We start from the raw sequence: 23,509 nt of genomic DNA, 5'->3' as shown, positions 1-23,509 counted from the left end.
AAAAAAAAAAGGAACAGTTTCTTTCTTTTTGTTGTTGTTTCTGTGAAACCGCAACGAGTTCTCGTTCCAGTTATACCAGTGCAACATGGAACGGTGGCGTTCCTTCGTTCCTGTAAAAAGTAACGGGTTCCAGGAATATCCTCCCTTGATACACCGTTCTGTAGAACGCTGCACTCAATAACTTCAGCTTCAGTGCTCCTGGGGCGTACTGAATACATGCAAAACAGCACAGATACTGAGCTTGCAATATTAAGCACGCCCAGGGTGACGCCCTCTACCTGAACTATGTAGGAGTGGGATTGCGTTGCCGTCGCACAAAGTACAGTGCCGTCGGGTGGGGGGCGGCACTTCAGGGTCCTACAATCTCGAAGAGAACAACAAACCTTTCAAGGCAGTTAGCTCATATATGCGTGTACGTCAATATAATCCAAATCTACCACTTTCGTTTTCGCCTCTTTCACTGGTGCCCTAAGCAATGTGTCGGCTAGCACCAAGTTTTTTTCAGGTAAATAGCGCAGGTCAAACTCGAACTTCATCAGGCGAATAAAAAATCGCTGCAACCGAAATGGCATGTTTCCAATGCTTTTCTTTGCTATTGAGATCAATGGTCGATGATAGGTTTTCAGTGTAAGTTTGCGACCATTAATAAAGTCATAGAACTTATCATAGGCGGACTTGAAGGAGAGCGTCTCTTTATCAATTTGTGCATATCGCACCTCACAGCCGGTCACCACTCGTGGCGTATGTGCTACTGGACGCCACTCTGTATCATTCAGCCGTACAAGTGCCGCTCCCAATCCATACTGTGATGCATATCCCTGTCACTTTTGTCTTCTTTTTGGGGTCAAAAAATGCAAACACTGGCTTGTTCGCCAGTGTTTTCTTCAGGCTGTCCTATGGTTTCTTGTAGTGCTCTTTCTTGGAGCAACCCCATACGTGTACATCATCAACGCCACTCTTAGCCCTTCAAGTCAATCAAAAACCTCGGTCCTGATCTGTTGTACTGAGACTTCCGGTGAACTTGAGATGGCAAATGGTAGTCTCAGAAATCGGTAACGTTCAAATGGCGTACCAAACGTGCAAACTAAAGAGGCCTTCTTATCAAGTAGTATCTGTTGGTACCCGCTATTGGCATCCAGCCTTCAAAAGAACTTGACATTTGCCAGTTCTGCTTCAATGTATTTACGGCGTGGCATGTGCTGCCGGTTGATGCATTCATTCACTTGCCTTTGATGTTAGATCAATGCAGGTTCTAAGAGCACCTACTTTCTTCTTGAATATCACAATTGGGCTTGCCCAATCAGTAGGTACATCGACACGGCTAATCACTCCAGTCTCGTCCGTTCTCTGGAGTTCTCGTTTGAGCGGTTTTTTCGGAGTTTGTGGCACTTTTCTCGTCGGCTGAACCACTGGCTCTCCTCCTTCTTTAAGGACAATCTTACACTCCCGTCCCACGCACCGTAGTCTTTTATACAGCTCATGAAACATATCTTCCACTTCTTGGGCCATAGTTTCTTTCACCGTGTGCACTCGCTGGACTTGCCCCAGGAGTTCACTACCTCCACCTCCTAGAAACGTTTGGTGTGCACCTCGCTTCTGGAGTAATATTTTTCTGAAACCTCACCAAGGCCTGTCAACAGGCGTCAAACTTCACGTCTAAAAAGGCCCATTTTGCGAAATCTCGGTTATCTCTAAACCGTGGCGCGATAAAAAGATGCATCGTGCAATTAAGCTTTTAGTCTCATGGAGCAGACGGTTCTTGTACGCCCAGACATATCTTCCTCGTCATTCGCCGAGCGCCTCTCTAGAATGCGGCAATTGACTTTACCAAGTGCTTTGCGGGAAAGTACACGCATTGGATTTTGTGGAGTGTATGACAGATATAGTGTTAATCTGGCTTGTCTAAAACGCGGGAGGGTGAGGTTTTCTCGCACCGCTGCAATACTGGCGGCATTCGCGGTAACTAATATAGTTACGTGGGGCGTCCTGCAAGCGCTATGGGCTAGCGTGCAAAGCCGGGAGCTGTTCCCACGCTCTTTTAAAATACCAAAAATGTATAGTGATTGAAAGTAAAAATAAAAACAATCACTACGAAAAAACAAGAATAAATTACGCCGAAATTGTTGCTGATTTTCGACAACATGATTTAGCATCTTGCTCAAGGGTTTCGACATAGAGAAGGATGGGAATTCCAACCTGGCAACAGTCAGGACACGGCTGTGTTCAGAGAGCCAGTCTGTTCTTCCGGGCGTCGGCGGTTTCGGATGCGGCCACCAGAGCTTCTGTCGATCGCCGCCTACGGTTCGCATGATGATGTCTTCCAAGAGCCAATCTTTCCTCCCGGGTGCAGGCAGTTTGGAGCAAACGGCGTTGTCGCTCCCCCTAGCTCTTACATTGTCGCGTACGTAGTGCCTACCGAGGAAACGAAACTATGCGACGTCCCGGTGCCCTAGTTGGATGAGTGCATGCCAACAGTGGCGCCCAAATGGAAACCTGCGGGAAGACTCTTTCCATGGGCGTATCATCCCAGGGGGCGGGAAGCAACGCCCCCCCCCCCCCCCCCAGTTTTCAGGAAGGGGAGGTCAAGGCATCTGTGTTGACCCCCCTCCCCTTTCTTAAACAGCCGCCACTGGGCAGGGCAAACACTGGCCGGCGGCGCCCAAGGGCTACAAAGGGCACCACCCCCGTACTCAAAGCCAAGTTGGTACGCCACTGGCTCTGTCCTAATTACGTAAGAGAGAAAGGGGGCGTAACGAGCGACAGAACGGAGTGAAAGAGCACGAGGGGAACCGCGCGTTAGCCTCAAGAGCCAGTCCAGTCCGGTCCAAACCACTCCGTCCAGATCAAAGACGTCCCCATGCATAAGGTCAATATATGGTGACGCAATTAAGATACAGAGAGACCCAGGAAAAAGAAAAAGCGAGTGGTTCTTCGCATCGCGGATGTGCGGACCAGAGCAGGAGCGACACGTGCGAGCAGTTTGCTGCGTTCGGCAGACCGTTCCATGTCGGCCCAGAGACAAGATTATTTGCTGCAAGTGCCACCAGCTTAGCGGCCACCAGAGGAAGCCACACTCCCCCCCTTCCCCCCCCCCCCCCCCCCCCCGTTATATGCAAGTCCGATAACCATTGCTTGCACACAGGATCGCCCACTTATTTGACATAGACAGCCGTAATAGACGCAGAATGCAAGAACACGAAACAAAAAATAAAAAAACTTGCATTATCGCCCGAGCTTTTTTTCAACTACCATATTACTTTCTTACCCAAAAACAAGAAACAAACAACAAAAGTCTAGACTACGAGTAAGCATAATCAAAGGAGCGCTAGACACTCATTAACTGTCATCGCCTAGAAACATGGGACGGCCAAACGCAAATTAAAGTTTGTGTTATGCATTTTAGTACTACGAAAAAATCGTACCTTTTTTGTGCGTCCTGGAGATGTTTAAGATTCGCTGCGTCCGTGCACAATTTTTTTTTTTTTTGTACCGTATATTTATGTTGTACGTCTACACAAGTACGCGCTTGTCAGTAATGCAATGACCCGTCACATTTACGTTGTAATCATGTTGAAACCAATGTAAGAGATACAGGTCTTCAATTTGCTCCTTACTTCGCGCATGAGCGTTACTTGGCTGTAATATAAAGAGGAGCATTGCCTGATTTTTACTGTCGACAGAGTACGAATGCTTAAATCTGAGTGAGTGCCCTTTTTATTTGGCCCCACCACCCGTCTTCTCTTAATAATGGGAGAAATAATGACATGTTTTGTTTTGATGTTTACAGGTCCTGGAAGAAACATCGAAAGATACGTACTTCTTGATGTTTCGCACGCAAATTGTTTATTTTAAGAGATGTTTCCACGTAACAGCAAATATCACAGACAAAACGAACAAAACCGCCAACTACAGAATCACAGTCCACAATGAAAACAAACATAGTAAATACTTTACTAATCTCATTAATACTACTAATAATAATAAAAATAATTACAATAGTCAATAATCAGCTTTATTTGGTACCTAGAAACGACCCTTCGGTTTTAGGACTAGCACACCCAAACATAACCTCATGAGACACATCCCACCTACCTTCCCGTCGTAGATTCGTGACACGACTCACTTTGTCAAGGAAATTTCTAAAATTAAAATACCCAGAGACGCTTCTGTAGTGACAATGGATGTAACTGCTCTGTACACCGATATTCCTCATAAAGACGGTATAGAGGCGCTTGTAAGGGCATATGAAGCCCACTGGAGGGATGACTTCCAGGAGGGCCACAATCTGGCTGCCCTTTCGAGCCCGGTCCTTGAGCAAAATAGTTTTGAATTTTTAGACATTAACTCCTGCCGTCCGATAGCATTAACAAGTTGCATAGGCAAAGTAATGGAGCGAATGCTGCTTACTCGTATCGAATGGGATCTAGAAAATGGAGATCTATATCCTTCGTCCACGAATGGATTTCGACGCGGAAGAAGCAGAATTGACAACGTTATTGACTTAGTAACTAGCATTGAACAAATGAAGGTACTAAATAAGAAAAGCAGCTGTATTTGTGGACATAAAATCGGCATTTGATTGTCTAGAACACAACGCTATTCTCTAGGATATGAAGGCTATTGGATTTGGAGGACGTGTATACAAATGGATAGCCAGTTACCTAAAAGAAAAATAAGTGTATATATCGACACACGACGGCAACACTGGTCTTCATCATATTAATAGTTGAGTACCACAGGAAAGTGTCCCTCAGCCCCATACTTTTTAGCATTTCTCTCATAGGTCTCCTGAAAATTCTCCCAAAATCCGTTCACGTGTCAATATACGCGGATTATATCTGCTTCTGGACTTGCAGTAGATCTCTGTACATCAACAAAGCAAGACTGGAGAATGCCATTAACATTACCGCACGACACCTACACCTCCGAGGTCTGCACATATCGCCGGAAAAGTCAGCGGCGATGGCATTCACAAAAAAAAAAAACACACGGACAAATGCCCAATTGAAATAGACGGAAAGGAAATTCTATAGGTCACAAAACATAGTTTCCTGGGTGCCACTCTCGATAGGCAGCTGATCTGGAGCCTCCAAGTAAAACGCCGTAAAAAAAAGCTCTCCTCTTTCATCAATATAATCAGGATGATTAGTGGAATCAAATGGTCATGCCCTGTCTACGCACTCCTTTTCCTTTATAATGCCTTATTTCTCGAACTTCTGCGCTACATCCTGCCTGCTATGCATAACATCTCATGTACTCTTTTAAAAGAACTCGAGAGTAATCAAGCACAAGCTCTTCGCACATGTTTAGGGCTGTGGAAAGCGACTTCAAATTTGCGATCTTTTGCGGAAGCACGAGCGATTTCACCAGCCGTTTTAACAACGCAAGAAACGATAAGAGCTCATCTTCGTCACACATCTTGGACATATAAGCATCAGCTCACAAATATTGTAACAGAGGGATCATCATCTGGCTTTGCACAAGTTATCACACTCTTAGGGATTACACTCCACTTCTTTTGAAGCAGTGGTAATTACAAGCTATTCACCGTGGAGGTACCCTGACTTAGAAATCAGAAGGAGTATTCCGGGAATCGCTTCGAAGAAAACAGTGCCCGCCCCCGTGATTACGCAGACAGTATTGGAATAGATAAACCGAACTTATGCTTCATTTAGACATGTCTTCACCGACGGATCTTCAATCTCCGCATCATCAACCCTGGAAGCCTACATTCCGTCTCTCGACGCATGCACACAAGCAAGGTTGAGTCCCGTTACCAGCAATTTCAGCAGCTGTTGCACACGTGGGAGCCGGGAGTTCTAGTTTTTGGGCTATGTTTGCGGACTCTAAATCTGCAGTACACACCCTCTCTGCGATGAAGAAATGTAGCCCAAACTTGCAACTCGCACAGGATATTCTGGAAGCAGCTCGCCAAGCTTCATGCAAAGAGCACCACTTTATGATACAGGGTCACTTTGGTATAACCGGAAATGTTATCGTTGACAGAGCTGCTCGAAACGCTTATGTGAGCGCTATTACTGTGTCAATTTTTTTATCTAGGTCAAATGCAAACAACTTGGTTAAGAGATATCGGCCAAGAAATAGCGTCTTCGCTTCGGAGAAATCCTGGATATCATTACCCCTATCTTTAAAATATCAATCCCAAACTTGAAGTTCGGGTGACGAGACAGTCCTACATCACTTGAGACTGAATGTGGCATACACCACAGCTACCTTCATAAAATCGGTAGAGCTGAGTCGTCTGAATGTGCTTCGTGCGGAGTCACACATACATCGAACATGTATTGTGTGAATGCAAGGACTACAGCCGTGAAAGGGACCTTATGAAGACAGACCGGAGGCTACAAAATGAATAAGACGTAAACATTCGTACTCTGCTTGGTCCATGGATTTCTGCTGCTGAGGGGTAAAGAGCTACAAAAGCTCTGCTGAAATTTCTAACAGCTACTCGCTTACAGAAGAAACTGTAGGGGAGTAGAAAACAGCAATGGCCAATGAGAATTCCCATTCAAACATTTTTTTGTTTCAATGGGGAAACTTTTTTTTTTTTTTTTTTGCCGCGCATTTGGCGCCTGCAGTTTTCTGGTTGCCTTTCCGTTTTCGTTCAGTCAAATTTTGCAATGTTGTACAATTTTCTTTTTCTGGCCAGGTTTACACCGGGGGCTTATTATTCGGGTTAGGCCCCAAATAATCGGCTTTTGTTGCGATAGCTCTGTCGAGTCTATCGTGCTGCTGGTGCAGGAGCGAGGTGTATTGAATTAGCATAATCTCTTGAACTCATGGGCCACGTGTGTAACCAAGGTGTGTCAATGTTTCGTTAAATGTAACCAGTCTTGAAAAAGGTCTGTCTCAGGTCGAAACGTCGACGAACTTTTCGAATATATGGTTTAAAAACTACAACAACCGTCTGAAGGGTGTTTTATTGCCATATATATATGGACCGGTGGCCAGTCGAACTCTTCTGTAGTGGCCCGTAGAGGTCGATACCGACTCGTTCGAAAGGCGTCTCGGAGCAAGGCAGAGGCATCAACTGTTCATCTGATGCGTGTCGCGGAGGTCTGTGGTGTTGGCAAGGAACGCACGATTGCACATACTTCTTGGTCGTCCGATACATGCCGGGCCAGAAGTAGCGGGACCGGTGGCGGGTGTACGTCTTGTATGTGCCCAGTTGACCCACTGCGGGATGGTCATGGAAAGTCGCGAGAACGGTGTCTCGTAACTCTTTCGGTATGACTAGGTATCGCGCGCCGTCAGGGAGGTTACTTCGTTTGTAGAAGAGACCATCAAGGAGGAGAAAGTTGCATATTTTTCGGCAAAACTTAGTGTCTTGAACTGGGCTAGGGAGGCTACGAATTATCTTAGCGCTCCAAGGATTTTCTGTTTGGGCAGAGATGATATTTGTGTGTGTTACTTAACTGACGCTAGGCAAATCGTCGTTCGTCGATGTCGTCGGTGCGGGTACTCGGTGGAAGAGGGCAAAGAGACAGTTCATCGGCATCCAGGTGTTTCTTGCCACTTTTGTGAACGATAGTGACTCATAACTTGCAACAAACTTTAAAAAAAAAGAACGGAGCATATTGCGACGGTGCAAACCACTATATGTCGTTACCAAGCGTTTGGGAACATACGTAACATTTTTGTTTTATGCGCGAAGTTATTTAGTTAATTAAGACTAATTTGCTTCTTTTTCGTTTAATAGCCGATGTGTGAATTGGAGAATTGTAGAGCGAATTGAGAAAAACCTAATTGAAATGTTTCCTACCTAATACGTTTTGCGCGCTTCTTTTTATTAACCTAAAAAAATGCCAAGGAATTATTTTAAAAAAACACGTGACAGCGCGTTAGCGCGTGGCGATTGCAGAGAGCTCTGAAGGGGCGAAGTCCGCTGGTGCGCTGTCCGATGCAGGGCTTTGCTGCAGTAGGTTCTCGCGCCCGTGCTCCACGAGTGGTAACTTTAGCGCACTACTACACTTCTCATGCGCTAAACGTCGTCCTGAAAATCACTAATTGAGTGGTTTTCGATCAGGTTCAGCAAGTCTCTAATTAAAACCTTATGTCTATTTTCAATTACTAAAAAGTGAACTAGTCATGCTTCTGGTCATTAACAAACTAATAATAAGTATTGCGCCTTTTTTGACGTCCGCCACCACAAGTAATGCGGTGCCGATGAATTATCTTTTTACCTCGAATACTCTAGTTTCGGGAACTTTTTTCAGCCTTCGCTTAAGCATGCTGTATATATGTATATACTCATTGTTTTTGCTCTTAAATGCGTTCCTTTAACGAAAATATTAAAACCTGCTGACAGGCCAGTTGGTTATACATAACGGAAATCAATACAGTGTAAGAAAGTGCTCTACAAGTCCTTCCAAGACAGGATCGAATGTTCTTTTCTCGTTCCTTCTCAATCTTGGAACGAGTTCCCGTTACAAGTTACAATGGTTCGAAAGGAATTCGATCCCGTTACATCTGTAAGATGGAATGTGCCGTTCAATTAATTGTGCAATTGCGTATTTTCTAAAGCACTACGCTAGATAATACGTAAGTAAAATAAAGCGAACAAGGGAAAATATATGGTTGAAAAAACCCCGAGACTGCGGGTAAACGACACAACACTAAAAAGTCTCTAACACAGCTGAAATTTTTATTTTCCAAACCTGGTTATATAGGCACTTCGATACAAAAGAAAAAAGGGGGGAGAGGGTGAGAACCTCAAAGAATGCCACTTTCCACCAACGTAACCTCTTGACTAAACAACAAGGACAACAGACTCTGCGTCACGCACTTCACTTATCTTTGACCCCTCGCTTCCCGACCGCCAAACACACTGGTAACCCCAAGCCCAGTAACACATATACAAAAAAGGAAAAAAGAAAAAGAAAAAGGAAAGAACGACCCATCGTCCCTTCTACCCGAAAACCGACAGACATAAACCTTGAAGGTCAGAACTTTTCACAGCCTAAGAAAACGCCGCAGTTCATTGTCCAACCCAAACGACGGCTTATTAACTGCATTCCCGTGACCTAATATCGTTAATGACTCTTTTATCAACCGCTTATGATCATCTTTTTCCCGCAACTCTACTGAAGTTAGATGCCACAAATATATGCACGTCGAACTATGTATCGAATTGTCAGAAGCAAAAGTTTTCAGGCGAGTTGGTTAGGAAACATCGCAACGTCAGGTCACATTTGTTCCAGTTATTTGTATTCGAATACCTTTCGAACGCTGCCCAATACCTTGAAATCAGAGATTGAAGTTGACGATAATAATAAAAAAAAAAGGAATATAGTCAGTGACAAGTTAAGAGTAAAAAAGAAGCGAGTCTCATCTGTTTCCACTTTGCAAGAGCGAATGCTGGAGAGAAAGTACCCACCTCTCCAGCGTTCGCTCTGCTCATGTGGAAAAAGAAGGGAGGAGCTCCCACTTAACTCTTAACCTCTCACCGACAACAAATCTCCGCTATAGGTCCAAATAAATTTTCAAATATTTATAAAAAAATATTCGTTCCTTCAGCAGTTCTTTCGATATGTAATGAGTTCCCGTTCCACCGATGCAAGATGGAACGGCGGCGTCCCTCCCTTCGTAAAAGGAATGCGTTCCAGGAGTGCCGTTTCGTCAGCACTGGTGCAGAACAGAAGGGCTCACGGGAGAAGACAGGACAATAAAACTCTCCTCTCTGGGATGAACGAACTGCACATGGAAAGTTTTTTGCGATTCAAGCTCAACAAATATCAAAATCTCATTAAATTCACCATTTCGTTGAACACCAATTACTGTATTGTGTGCCGCGGTCGTATCGAAAGCCAGCCGTAACAACGGGCGGACGAAACAGATCAGAGGCAGACGTATTCGAAGCCTCACGTAGCCAATCGAGCCGACCGAGCGGCGAGCAGACGAGAGCAGCGCCGGTTCGCAAGGCAGTCTGGGACTGAGTTTTTTTTTTTTTTAGGCGTTGCTGCTACGCATGATGTCATGCCGGGTCCTAGGGTATTGAACATCCTCACAAGCGGGGGAGGATTCATTGCCTGACAAAATGAAAAGAGGCACACCCACCGAATTCGAAAAAAAAGGTGGGAGAGCAGTGACTTTTTTAAGTGTACACATGTGAGTCTTTCTTTTAACAGCACAAAAAGAAAAAAAAAATCGATTCTTCCAAGAATTACGTAATCGGGAAAACTATATAAAGCGAACACGTCTGCCCATATTGCCACTTCGTCTGAGAGGTCGTCAACGATGCTGTCCCTGAAACATTTGGTGTTCTGTCTAAGCGTTTCTGCGACATGCGCCGACGTAGAGTTTGAAAGTTGGAAGAAACCGGCAGACAACAATCCTGACCTGAACAGAGAAATCTTTGGCGCGATGCAGGATGCCTGGAAGGTAGGATTTATTTTCACCGGGAATATAAGTTATTGTAACGATATTATAGCCTTCTGCCTGCTCATAAAGCGATTGCTGTTTCAGTCGAGATCCTCTTTATATTAGTGAAGAGATCTCAGCCGGATTACTTTGTGAATACGTGTACCCGAATAATGCCCCTGCTGAAAACAAAGCCTACTGCGTACTGCAAGAATTGCTGATTGCCTTGAAATGTTATAACCAGAACCCTTAGTTACAATTTGTTTTTAATTTTTATTTTTCACTAACGTCTTGCGTTATATTTGGGCGAAGTCTGAGCCTTCGAGGATGCGTAGATGTTTTTAACCTTTGTAAAGAAAGCAGTTTTATTTTATCGGCAGCGGCTTAATATACTCGTTTCCCAGGTGGCACACATTTAAAAGGATGATGCCATAAAATGTAATGCCTATAATCAAAATCAGCTAAATGAAGGTAAACAAACGCTGCTATTTTTGTTACTTAATATCAATATTGCCTGTTTGTTCCTTTCTTCGAACAGTTTTGTCTATCGATCAAATTTTTAAGCACGAATATTGTCTTTAAAGGGGCATTCACAGGGTATTTATGCTCGCCGAGGTTTTTAGTTGTACGTGACATATGAGAGCGCTACAACCCAGAACGAAATTCGCGGCTCGAAATTCAGTTTCTTTCCACCCGAAAACCGCCGATCGAGAACTGGCCGGTTTGAGTCGCGCTCACTCTCTTTTCCGTGGTCACGGGCCGTTTTCTAAGGTTTCGACGCCACCACCAAATTTAATCAAAGTCGAGGGTCATTGAAGGCACAGAGTCAATATCAAAAATAAAAAAAAAACATGAAACCCATTTTTTGCTGCTTCCGAGAAACTGCAAATATGTTAATTGAAAAAAAGAGTTAGCACAGACAACCGGAATCCTTCTGTGCGTTCACTGCGTAATTCTCAACAGGGCGTCGTTTTGCGTATCGTGGGACTAGCGGATGGCAGCGGATGACGGGTGTTGGACCTCTACTTCAAAACTGTCGTTCGCGGTACTGGCGAATTCTGCCTTCCTTCGAAAGAGAAATTTTGAACTGATCAAGAAAATTGATATTCATCCCGTGCGACACGCCCGACCAGCAAGCCGATTGTACGAAGGCGTCGCCGAGCCGTCGTCCCTTCTCGTGGCTGAAAACATCCCTCGCTCAAACGTCAAGCACGAAGTGCGTACTTCGAGTGGAATATGCACGCGTGCGGTTTCTTTACGAGGTGCGAATGTGGCATATGCGTTGTGCTGCCGGACTTCAAGCCGGGATTGCGTGTATTGAAGGGAAAATGGGCATCAAAGTTTCGACATTCAGTCTACCCGTCGCATTACTACGCATGATTGAGTTCCTTCAGTAGCTCAGTGGAAAGATGCCTGCTTCACACGTGGCGGGCCCGGGTTCAATCCCTGGTGTGGGTGTACCTTTCTTTCCCTTTTTTTTGTCAAGCATTTTGCGATGTTTACATTTCTTGTTTTACAATAATCACTGAAAAAAACAATTGTTGTGGACGATACGTTGCTGAACTAAATGGTATGGGATTCCGTTTTTGACATTTGCGAACTCAATGTTGTAACTTTCCACAATATGCAAGGAGCATATAAATCAGGTGCGTCCGCTTTCCGAGCTTCGCGTAACTGTTCTACAGGAATTGCAGCCAGCCATTGAATCCCGACCCGTTGATCTTTCGGAAACTTGTGCACTCTGCCGCACAATGCAACTTTCTGAACCAGGACATGTGAGGCAACTCTTCACGCAACATCTTGGAAGTATTCTTCTCGGAGCCGATCACGCGAATTCACCACGGCACTCGGGCACTCACTACTGATTGCCAACACTTAAATGTACATCTCGAAGTGCAGAACAGCGAGCGGAACAAACATATCTGCAAAGGAATCGCACGGCGAACGAAAGCATTTCGTCTGCTACTTGCGGAAAAAAAAAATATCTCACGGTCGGGTGTAGCCACGTGACTTCCGCCACTCAATCTATTTGGGTTTCGAGCAATTGCTTTTTTGGCTTTATTAATAATATACGTGACTCTGTAGCAAAATATTAATTGGGTAGTGTTCCGACAGCATTATGAGTCGCCTGACGAAAAAAAATAAAAACATGGGGTGTGTCAGTGTCCTTTTGAAGCCTTTTAAGTGTTTGTTTTTTACGCCCAGTCTAGATGTGTCATTTTTATTCTTCTGGAGAATCAATGACGCGTTTTCACACGGAGACTGCGTGGATAAGAGTGGAGTCTGCATTTTCAATCTTCATCGCAATTTAATATGAATGCAAAAAAAAAAATCGATAGTCCTCTTACGTTTAGCTTAGCTTTGAGTAGAAATGTCTTCACATTTTTTATTTATCATGTAATTTGTGTCAAACTAATTACAAGAAACATTAATATATTTTCAGATAATCGAAAGGACGTCGAATCAGAGCTATTATCTAGTTTATAGTAGCGGGTTGGGGACAAAAGAACATTACGAAGGTATTAGCTGTCTTCACGTGCAAACAAGTGACCTCAATGACACATTGAAAAGCGCTAACTACACATCAAAATGGTACGACAAAAAATCTAAAACAATGTAAGTATGTTCATTCCTTCACAATGTCCCTACCATAAACGTTTTAATTAAAATGTCCAACCAGTCCATTGAAGGGGTTAGTGGCCTTTTCAAAAACCAATAAGCATCCAGGAGTTTCACTGAAGCACGATCACGGGCTTGATTACTTTATTTTTTAGCCAATAATTTTGTATATATACTATTTCGAACTGTATATACTAAGGCTTAAAAATAGGATGCATACAAAAGTACCGATAGCCCTCTCATAACTATGATAGGATCACTATTACAGCAGAATAGTTACATCGTCTGAGCACCGCATGAGCACTTGCGCGCAGCATATATAGATGTGCCATTGAAGGAATACATGGCAAAAAATACATTTCAACAATATTGTATAGGCTGCGAGAACAAGCAAATCTTTATTTTACGTGGAAAGATTAAAGAAACATGTAGGAGACATTGCTTATAGAAAAAAATGAGGCTGCTCGCAACTCCAAAACTATATGGAAGCTTCGCAAATTGAGTCAACTAAGGCTGACAAGATGTGATTTAACAAAATCTGCATCAAATACGATGTTCGGGAAATTTTCAAAAGCTCGCGTGGTCTCTAAAGAAGAAATAATAAAAAGTATGCTGATGAAAATGAGTCGTACTAAATCATTTATCAGTAAGTTTATTACATTGGACTGTTTTCGATTATTTCCTCTTTACGGACCATGCACAGAGACGAAAATGGTCATTGATATCTTCAAGCGTGGCTTTTGAGTCCTGCAAATGTTGATACTGTACTTTGTAAAGCTTCTAAACAAGAAATCATGCATGCATGTAGACGTGGCGGGACAAACAGTGAGAAAACCTCTGGAGCACCACAAGCGCGTGCAACGTTCCATCAATTTTCTTACCGCGTTCCACACGGTGGCATGTGTTTCCAGAACACCTCTGTTTGCCTACAATTCCGTTCGGTGCACTCATAGAGCAAATACAAGGCGGTGAGGTGGAGTAGCACACTTGAAAGGGTAATTGTGACTCAAACCTCGAAGCACGACGCCGTCAGAGATCTTGTCTTTTGAGCGGCTCTGTAGCGATTCTCTCATCCGCTCAGTACGGTTAATTTTATCTACATATTTTCGAGATGATCTTCGTATGCTCTTCAATAACACAATACGTACATGACACTGGTCACTCTATTGTAACACCACAGTAAGTATGTGTCTCGATTCTGTATCGGCGTATACAACGTGGAAGTTCGTCTTTTTCTTGCATACCTCGTACGTTTGCTTACTCCCGACACGCGCACAAGTGCTTTTGTTTCTCCCCGACCTCAGGCAATGTTGCCTTTTGATTGGCATGCTCCTCCATTGTTCCGATGTGCCAGCGACGGATTTTGGAACACAATTGCTCGCCGTATTACGTCGATATGTCTGACTTGGCACAAACGAAAGAAAACGCGTCCCTTTCCCCTCAAATATTGCGATTCCGCTGTTTGAACGCAAAAACAAAAACAACAACGCAATATTTGCCGATCTGTAGCCGGGTGTGGCAGATATGGGAGGGACGGTGTCCCGTCATTGGGAGCACACATCAGTCAACTAAACCAGCCCCCATCCGCTGCTAAAATCGGCGTAGGCCCCTCGGTGAACAGTCTCTTGTGTCGATCGCACGCCGCAATCTTCGGCGATACTATACCTTCAACATTGGGCAATGGCAGAGGGTGCGCTGGGTTCCCAACCCAATGGGAGACAAGGTTTTACTACAAGTGACGTCACTCAAAATACAGCTTCGAGAGTTGAGGAATAAGGCGACCTTCAATTTTTTTATTTGTTTATAAAATAAAAATCAGCGCGCACAAGGTAAAAGCGTTTCGTGTTCTTCGAAACACTTCTACGGCTAATTCTCGCAGTTAACTGGCCAAATCCCGAATATCGTTGCGCCCCCTCTTTAAGGGGCATAATTCGCACATACTGAAAGCTTGAATGTGACCATAATGATCAGGCAGCGGAACAAAAAGAATAATTTATTTCACTAAGGCAAGATTAAGATACGGAAAAACGACACCCACCCTTGTGTGCAAAAACCAAAAAGGGCCATTTACTGAAAACTTAAAAAAGTCATAAGTTGCCAGCTCCCACTGGCAGCTGGCAAGAATTTAGAAAAACGATCTCACAAAATGATCATCGATATGTGAACCAGTCTTATTTGTCCTTTCTCAAATATAACTCTTTCGCATACCTAGCACGTCCATAGTAGCAAGCATATACAAACTGTTTAGGGCTAAGCATTTTATGTTGGTAGCATAGTTTCGCAAATAGTTCATTCGCTCAGATTCTCGTGTATGTGTCTAGTTTCTTTTGGATGGTATTGAAGAAGAAGAATTGGGGTTTTGTGTATATTTACACCGCGTGTAGTTGGTCAGCCATTTCAAAGTTGCGACGAGTCACTCGCTGTAGATCAGCAATTTAGCCACTGTTGTACAGCCGCTAGCCTGGGGTCTTTAACGTGCACCACGCAGTAGTGATACACGACCGCATGCCGGTACGATGCTCATCCAGACCGAAACTGGCACGGGTGGGGATAGAACCCAGGATACTGGGTTCTGCAGTGTGAGCTTTCGATCCACGTTCTCCAAGCTGGCGTGCGCTAGACCACTTTTGTTGTATTTATTACTTAGAAAATGTCGGTAGAAGCAATCAATACACCGTCTAACATAGTTATCGCTTATTTAGATTGAAGGTGCCTTGTGGTGGTCACAGGGAAATACGAAGAAAGAGGGCCATGGTAACATATTTCGAAGAGGGTCACATCTCTAAAAGTCGGGAAGATGAGCACATTTGTCAAGAAGTGTATACCATTCTGGGCGTTTCTTAAGGTGGTCGTACACATTACGTACATGCGACACACTTTCTATGATATTAGACTTTCTTTACCGTGGAGGATCAGCATTTCTATGAATAATCCTTGTTTTCCAAAGGCAATGCAGACCAATCCATGTGAGCAGGTCATAAGGAAAAGTATCATGATGCTTTAAAGGCAAAAAAACGTATGATAAATGAACAGATATTCAGATCTTTCTTCAATGTTTTCTGTAGGACATCCCAAAACAAATTCAGCCACCGATCCCCCTTCGATGGTATTGTTTCGTTAAAAGACAGTGTTCTTTTGTTTTTTAATGAAGAACGAATTTGTGGTCAGGTTTAATTCAATTTCCCTACGGAAAGATATAAAAAAATTAAACTCGAGAATCCTTTATTTTTCCCTTGCCGGTATTGACAAACAGAAGGAATGAAGTTTAAGCCTTTCGATAGGTTCAGTTCATATAATTCAAAAATAAGCAAACTGTTAAATATATTTTTTTTTAATGTCAAGCTATGCGTTTGTAAGAGAACGAGAGAAGTCTACCGCATATTGGTGAAATAATTTTGGCTAATCTGAAGGTACGAAAGCAGCTAAATGATAACTTGACGTTTACTTCTGGTTACTATTTATATTTCCGATTTATGAATTTGAGATAGGCTAAATGAACAATGGCTAAAACTTATGTTACCATGGCTTTAAAAAAAGCGGGAAAGATAATGCCTAGTTAATATATACCAAGCCGGCGTACACTTCGCGCTTTACACTTTTACATGCCTGCTCCATTCCTATATCCTCTCCACTTTCTACCTTGCCCGAACTTGGCTCCCCTCGCAGCTTAGGAGAATGGTGCGCTAAGAGGAATATCATTCCTGCAGAAAATCGAGGTTGTACGTCGGGCTTTAAGTGTAAACAAGATGTCTACACATAGTTTTTTTCCCCCCATCTTGTGCTACAGGAAATCAAAAACACAATTTGTTCAAGCTGTAAAACAAAAGGATTATAGTATTGAAAATAATATGCAACTGGGTACGTACCTTACAATTTCTTGCAGTAATAGTTAACACTTACATCATCACCGCACGATTTCTGGCAAGCGTTGTGAGCGAACCAGTTGTCGCCGGGAGGCGCACCATGAATGCAGCAACTGGTAATGGATTTATTAAGCGCAGTTTAATTGCCAGGTTGTCAACGCGACATCTGTCGACTAACAATACTGGTCTAAAATTTTAGAGCGCAGCTCTTAGCGGCCCGTTCCCGGCTTGAGCGGCGTCGCCGTCGGCGTCGCCGTCGCCGTCGCCGTCGCCGTCGCCGTCGGCGTCGGCGTAACCAAGGTCATCCCAAGGTCACGTGACCCCCAAGGTCACGTGACCCCTCCCAAGGTCATCTCAAGGTCACGTGACCCCACGTGACCCCCTGAAGGTCACGTGACCCCTCGAGGTCACGTGACCCCTTCCAAGGTCATCTGAAGGTCACGTGACCCCAAGATGACCCCACGTGGCCCTTTGAAGGTCACGTGACCCCAAGTCACGTGACCCCTCTGAGGTCACGTGACCCCCGAGGTCGCGTGGTCGCCTCCCCAAGGTCACGTGACCCCTTCCAAGGTCATCTTAAGGTCACGTGACCCCACGTGACCCCCAGGTCACGTGACCCCTCTGAGGTCACGTGACCCCCCGAGGTCACGTGACCCCTCCAGGTCACGTGACCCCAAGGTCACGTGGGGGTCACCTTTGGGGTCACGTGGCCTTGAGGTCACCCCCAGGTCACGCCTCCCCGAGGTCACGTGACCCCCTCCCCGAAGTCACGTGACACCCCCCCCCTGGAGCATATTAAAGAATGAGGGGAGGAGGAGGAGAAGGGGGAGGGGTCTACCCTCCCCTCAGTACCCTTCACTCCTCCTCCTCAAGAGCTGCGCTCCAATTCGGCGTTACAGGGATTTGTAAACGGCTTTCACTTTTTAGGTGGTCTTCATTGTTTTATTTAACCCCTCACATATGTTTCATGCTAAACCTGCGTGCAAGTAACTTTTTTTATATATATTTGTGTACCGAGTGCGACTACGGTTTTGGTGAGGTTTACTAGTGTCATGTTTGTTTGAATAACCTCTGTGGACGTACAGGGGTTAATATTAGCTTAAATAGGCTCCACTAGGCTATTTTGTATCCAACATTTGGCAGTGCACAAAAACCGGTGTAAACTTACCAGGAACACGAGGTCACTGCAGTTTGGTAATGTTAGGCAAGTGCCTCACATTACCAAAATGTTGACATTCAAACTATCATTCTGGTTTGCTCTGCAACATTTTGTTCCTCATGTGTACGAGTAAATTAAAATTATTGAACGTATTTTTACCATATATGTTCTTGTTTTCTTTTTCAAAATATGAGCATGTTCAGTTCTATCCAACCCTTGAAAGAGTTACCCTTCTTTTCTTTTTTTTTTTTAGATCGTATTTCCATATAATATGCAATTCTTATTCGAGGTTTTATAATACAGAATCGACAAAATAACACTGTCTAATGTACCTTTGACACTTATCTCGCATTAACCTGAAGCAACTAAATGTTCTCAGATTACCTAAACCATAGCCTGCTTTATACTCACAAAGCCTGGCAGTTCGATGGCGGAGCCATAGCGTGCCCGTTCGCAGATTTGAAGCGCGAGGATCTGGTAGCACACAGCATTTCTCGTGGAGTCTGGTATTCAGCGCACAGCTTTTGCAGCGGCGAGGAACCGGAAACATCATTTTAAACCCGAAGAGAAAAAAAAAGCGGCAGCCCGAGGAACGCGAGAAGCACGAGCGGACATGCCATCGCTCGGGACAAATGTGTTCCGGCGTCTCGCCGCAGCGGGGCGCCCGTTAAACGACACTTTTCACTTTCGGCGGCCGCGTCGCATGACAATCTACCAGGCTTTGTCAGTATAAAGGAGGCTACGCCTAAACCTACAAGCTTTTTCTTTTTTTAATGACGTCGCAGCGCGGCAATTGAGAGCAACAAGATGGCGGCTGTCAGTAATTAGAGCAATCCGTGTAACCGTCTAAAATATTTCGTTCGCGCGCCCTGCGTTGCTGGTCGCAAGACTTACGTATTGTGCTCGGTTTCTCTCTCCTGCTTTAAGAGCCCCGATTCAAAGCCAAAGCCTAGTGCATGGGTAAAATTTGACAAACGCGGGCAAGCTGGCGCTCCTCCCTTAATTTCAGACGTATTATGCTTGACGTGCGTGCTTGTTCAGCGAGAGCATGTTTCGAAACCGCGATCTCGTGTTACCCTGTAAGTTGAAGAGTAAGCGGATTATAGACTACTGTTTATTGCTTGAATACTTCTTGTAATTATTTGAATTGTTACGTAGTTTTTGTGTAGGGTATGGGAAGCAGAAAGTATATATTATTAAAACCTACAGTTTTATAATAAGCTATTTCTAATAGCGTACAATATTAAAACTATAATATTTAACTAATTATAAGCTATATCTAATAGCTTATAAGCGATTAGAAATACGTGGGAGAAAGAAGAAAAACGAGTGGCAGTTGCTTGCAATTCTATCAACTTCCAATGCCGGGGCATGAGGAAAATGACCAAACAAGAAGTTACGCCATTCAAGACGGACAGAAGGCTACAGAGAAATCGTTTTCCTTTCGCTTTTATTCGGGAATTGAACGTGGAAGACTTCCGCCACCAACTTCCACTGACCAGAAAGCTCAATGGCGTCTTCACCTGGGTACATTCTGGGCATTCGACGGCCTTAGTCGAAAGGCTTTGTTATACTCCAGCGTTGGGCGGAGCGAAAGCGGCGTAGCGCAGGACTCAATATCTGCGGCTAATAAGTATTTGTGTGCGCTGCGCTACGCCGCGCTTGCCTAACTCGACGTCGGATCATACCAGGGCCTTAAACGATCAGCGCAATGCAGTATTTTCAAAATTTCACCACAGCAGAACTGGCCGTCGCCATTTTTTGGGCACGAAGCGATGGATTTAATTCGAGTCTTTCCCAACCGCTGATGCAGCACTCGTCTTTAAGATGAGCTCAGTGCACATGCTCAAACAAAGGCGTACTCAGAAAGTTGACCCAGCAGCTATTGGTGTGCACACTTTTAAATGGGTTCTATTATCCGTGGCTACATACTTATTTTCTGTCTTCTTTACTCGTTTTGTCTAATTGCTGACGCCATTTATTGTTGACTGCAATTATAGCTGTTTGCGGCATTTCTTCTAATTATTTTTCACTGTGTAATTTTGGGCGTTAACGCCACACGCCAATTCCTGACTAAAATCCGATCCGTGCGTATAGTGTCGAGCTCACAACGTACCACTTAATTAAAAAAAATTATCTTCCATTTTTCTTTTCAAGGCCAGCCTAAGCGTAAAGCCACATCACCAAATGGAAGCTGCTACGATCTCAATTTCAACTTCCTCTGCGATAACAGAGGCTGCACCATATATCATCCGGAGTGTTGGGGAACACCCTACATTCAATATTCAGAAAACTACGTGCTATTCAGCAATTCCTTTTGTCATATACTGAGATCACTACAAAATCGACTGGACTCTGCATGTGGGTATAATGAAGTGATTTCTACTACAGTGGCAACTTATTTAGAACATTTTCTAGGCGCAAAATGAAAGACATTGAATTGAAATATATGCAAGATATTCAATATCTTGGTTTAAAACAGCCCGACCAAAAGCAAGGTAAAATTATAGACGAGACAGAAAACACCGCTGTCGTCTCTGTCGTTTCTTTTTTTTTTTTTTTTGTCCTTGTTTTGTCGGGCTACTTTAAACCAAGATGCTCGTCGACCAACTAGCCCAAACATACCTTTTAGCAAGATACTCAAAGTCGTTTCGATCTTAATACCAACTCAAACACTTTTACAGTCACGTGCCGTCCAGAAACTGACAACTAAGCGTTGAATGACTGCGAAAATCACCCAAAGGGCGAGACAAAATCATTCTAACAAAGGGCGATATGTGTAAAAAGTTTACTGCGACTTAACACAAACATAGACATAACAAGAAGATAGACACGTGGGTTGCACTGACGTCACATCGCATACCTTAGACCATCATGTAAGAGGAGGAGAGGTGAGCTGCTTTTGTAAGAATTTTGAGTGACGGGTTAATCTATAAGCGTCTCGGAGAAGATTACCAACGTCTCTGCAAATCCGGGAGGCAAAAAAGAGGATCCTGATAAGAGGGGAGCTCGCTCTTCCCCTCTTCTCTGGTGGTCATCGGCGCGCTCTTTGAATGACGTCACGTGCAACCCATGTATGCAAGAGGCCTCTTCAGAATAAACAGACACGAATGAGGCGAGAGTCCACTTCCATACAAGCTCAAGGCAATAATCCTTTCCAGCGCTTATCACCCAGACTAAAAAGGCCGAGTCAGTGGGATGTGGACGCATGCGCCCAGCCTGATGTTCCGCATGAGAAAGCAACTGCGCAGGCTCAGAACGTGTTCCCCAGACCAGAAAACAAGAATGGCAGCGCGCAGTCGGTGACTGTCTGAAGGATCTATAAACGTTTGCAAGTACGGCCTCTGAGCCGTACTTGCAGGTCTGAGGCGTACGCACAGATTCCAGACTGGCGTAAAAAAACAAAAAAAAAAGCAAAGTGTGTTTCATCCACAGTGGCCAGACTAGCTCTTGAAGCGCGGCTCCTTAAAAACGTCTATAGGATGCGTCGTTGTCGGCGTGGCAGGCAGAACTGCACACTACCGTGGCGCTGACCCCATGCGGATATTTATATGACTCCTTCTATACTCATGCCAAGGTCTGAAGCGGTCCTTGTGAGATCAATGGTTGGTGAATATACTCAAGAATTCCACCAGGTCAGGTGAAGCGCAAAACAAGTGTCGGGAGCTGAAATTGCATAGATGCAAGGACAACGTCCACTTAGCCACAAACCTGGTGAAGGATATCAGTCGTAACGCATGTGTAGCTACCACGTTCGCACGATGCTAATTTTAAAAGATAATCTACTTATTTTTGTTCCACTAAAGTAAGAATAAAAGGACGTAAATGAAGTACGAAATTAGTGTAGCAGTAGGCCGGAGAAAACGGTAGTTAATAAACATGCAAATACATTTCCAGGTAAAAATATCACGTGTCACAAAGTTTGGAGATCTGAATTTGGCGCCACCCGACGGGAGCTAATATTCGAAGCTTCAGTCAAAAAGTAGGATATGAAAAATAAAACAGCCGATTGGAAATAATGTAGTGAAACACCCCTAATACAAGGGTACAAACAGTTTTTCTAGCAGAGACCGGCGCTGGAGTCGTGTGTGCCATCGCGTATTCTGATTTTAGTATTTTATTTCTACTTAGACAAAAAGCCACGGACGAAAAATTAGACTGGTTTTTCTGACATTACATGTAACTCCTCATCTTCACGCTACTTGTAAGAAACCTATTCAAGTGGCGAAGTTAAAACCCCTTGTTGCACATCGATCGGGGTACAGACGGCTGCCATCTTGCTGAATCTGTCTTAATTTTTATAGACAGGCCAATATTGAAAGTGCTCCTTTATAAACTCATTGGGATTTTGAAAACTAGGAGAGCGGTGATATGGTGTAGCATTACAGACCGTAAAAGCTCGCAGCGATAGCCACACTGCTGAACATTAAGTTGAAGATCGCAGAAAAATCGATTGAAGTGCTCATTGTCATACCTTTGAGAACATATTAAAATGACTACACTCTCCTGTGAATCTTGAATCTATGTTTAATTTCGTTTTTCTGAAAAGTTAAAAAGGATTCTCCCTCGTGTTTTCTTTTTTATTTATTTATCTTTTCATGTTGCGCAAACTTATGTTTATATTTTCGCCATGAAACCGCTTGTTTTTCGCTTGTTTTATCCTAAGCGAACTATTATAAACTGACATGCGAGTTTTTTCTTTTGCTTCAACATATCGTTACTTTTCTTTCCAGCTTGTGAATTCTGGTTGAGGGAAGATTTGTTAAAAAATGTGACGATTCCCCAAGTGACTACAAGAGCACGAAGCGAAGAAAGTGATGAAAGGAAGAAGGAATTTGACAGTTCGAGTAAAACTACGTATATGTATAATTCCTTATTTAAGGAACTTCCGTCCAGCTGTCGATACGCATTTCTTCTCAACTGTGGATATCCGAAATACAGAATATATGACAAGGAAGATTGCGACAAGATAGATAAAACAGATAACGCCGCATCGGGTGACGTAAACGCAAGTAATTAGCACAATAATTTCTGCAAATACACTTTCCGTCTCTGTATCGAACATCGCGCTCCAGCCATCTTTCAAGCGTCCTTTGACGTTGTCTTTTGTTGCTCCGTAAATGGGAACCAGTATAGTATCTGAGACAGTCATGTAAACACTGGGAATGACTTCGGACAAGTGACGAAAGCAGCAGGACTTTGTCCCATGTGATATCTCGAGAAGAAATCTTGCAGTCTGCAGTGCGGAAAAAAATACTAGTGGTAAAAAAGTCAACTTTAGCGAGGAGTACCTAACATATACTTGGTGTGGGTATTATATCAATAAAACTGACAATAAAATAAGCATTTCTTGCAATAAACATTTGTGATTTCAAAATTGTTTCTCTGAATAAAGTCGAGGGGCTTGCGTTTCTGCAGTGCTTGGCTACAGGGTACGTCGAATTCCGATAGCATTGCATGTCTTCTTTGAAGGCAACATGCCGCTGAT

At 43.9% G+C, this 23,509-nt stretch overlaps 1 protein-coding gene across 1 annotated transcript; it reads left to right on the top strand.

Annotated features, from left to right (window-relative positions):
* Positions 1-10,257: 10,257 nt before the first annotated feature.
* On the top strand, positions 10,258-23,041 carry LOC115315242. The gene is made up of 5 exons (XM_040214791.1): positions 10,258-10,401; positions 12,824-12,996; positions 16,787-16,857; positions 20,179-20,382; positions 22,755-23,041. The coding sequence occupies exons 1-5, from the start codon at positions 10,258-10,260 to the stop codon at positions 23,039-23,041; spliced, it is 879 nt and encodes a 292-aa protein (XP_040070725.1).
* Positions 23,042-23,509: the final 468 nt, after the last annotated feature.

The sequence above is a fragment of the Ixodes scapularis genome, unplaced genomic scaffold, assembly GCF_016920785.2.
Source record: "Ixodes scapularis isolate PalLabHiFi unplaced genomic scaffold, ASM1692078v2 PGA_scaffold5__190_contigs__length_132052651, whole genome shotgun sequence".
Taxonomy (NCBI): domain Eukaryota; kingdom Metazoa; phylum Arthropoda; class Arachnida; order Ixodida; family Ixodidae; genus Ixodes; species Ixodes scapularis.
Note: the sequence above shows the minus strand (reverse complement) of the source record. Positions and strands in the feature narration are given on the sequence as shown.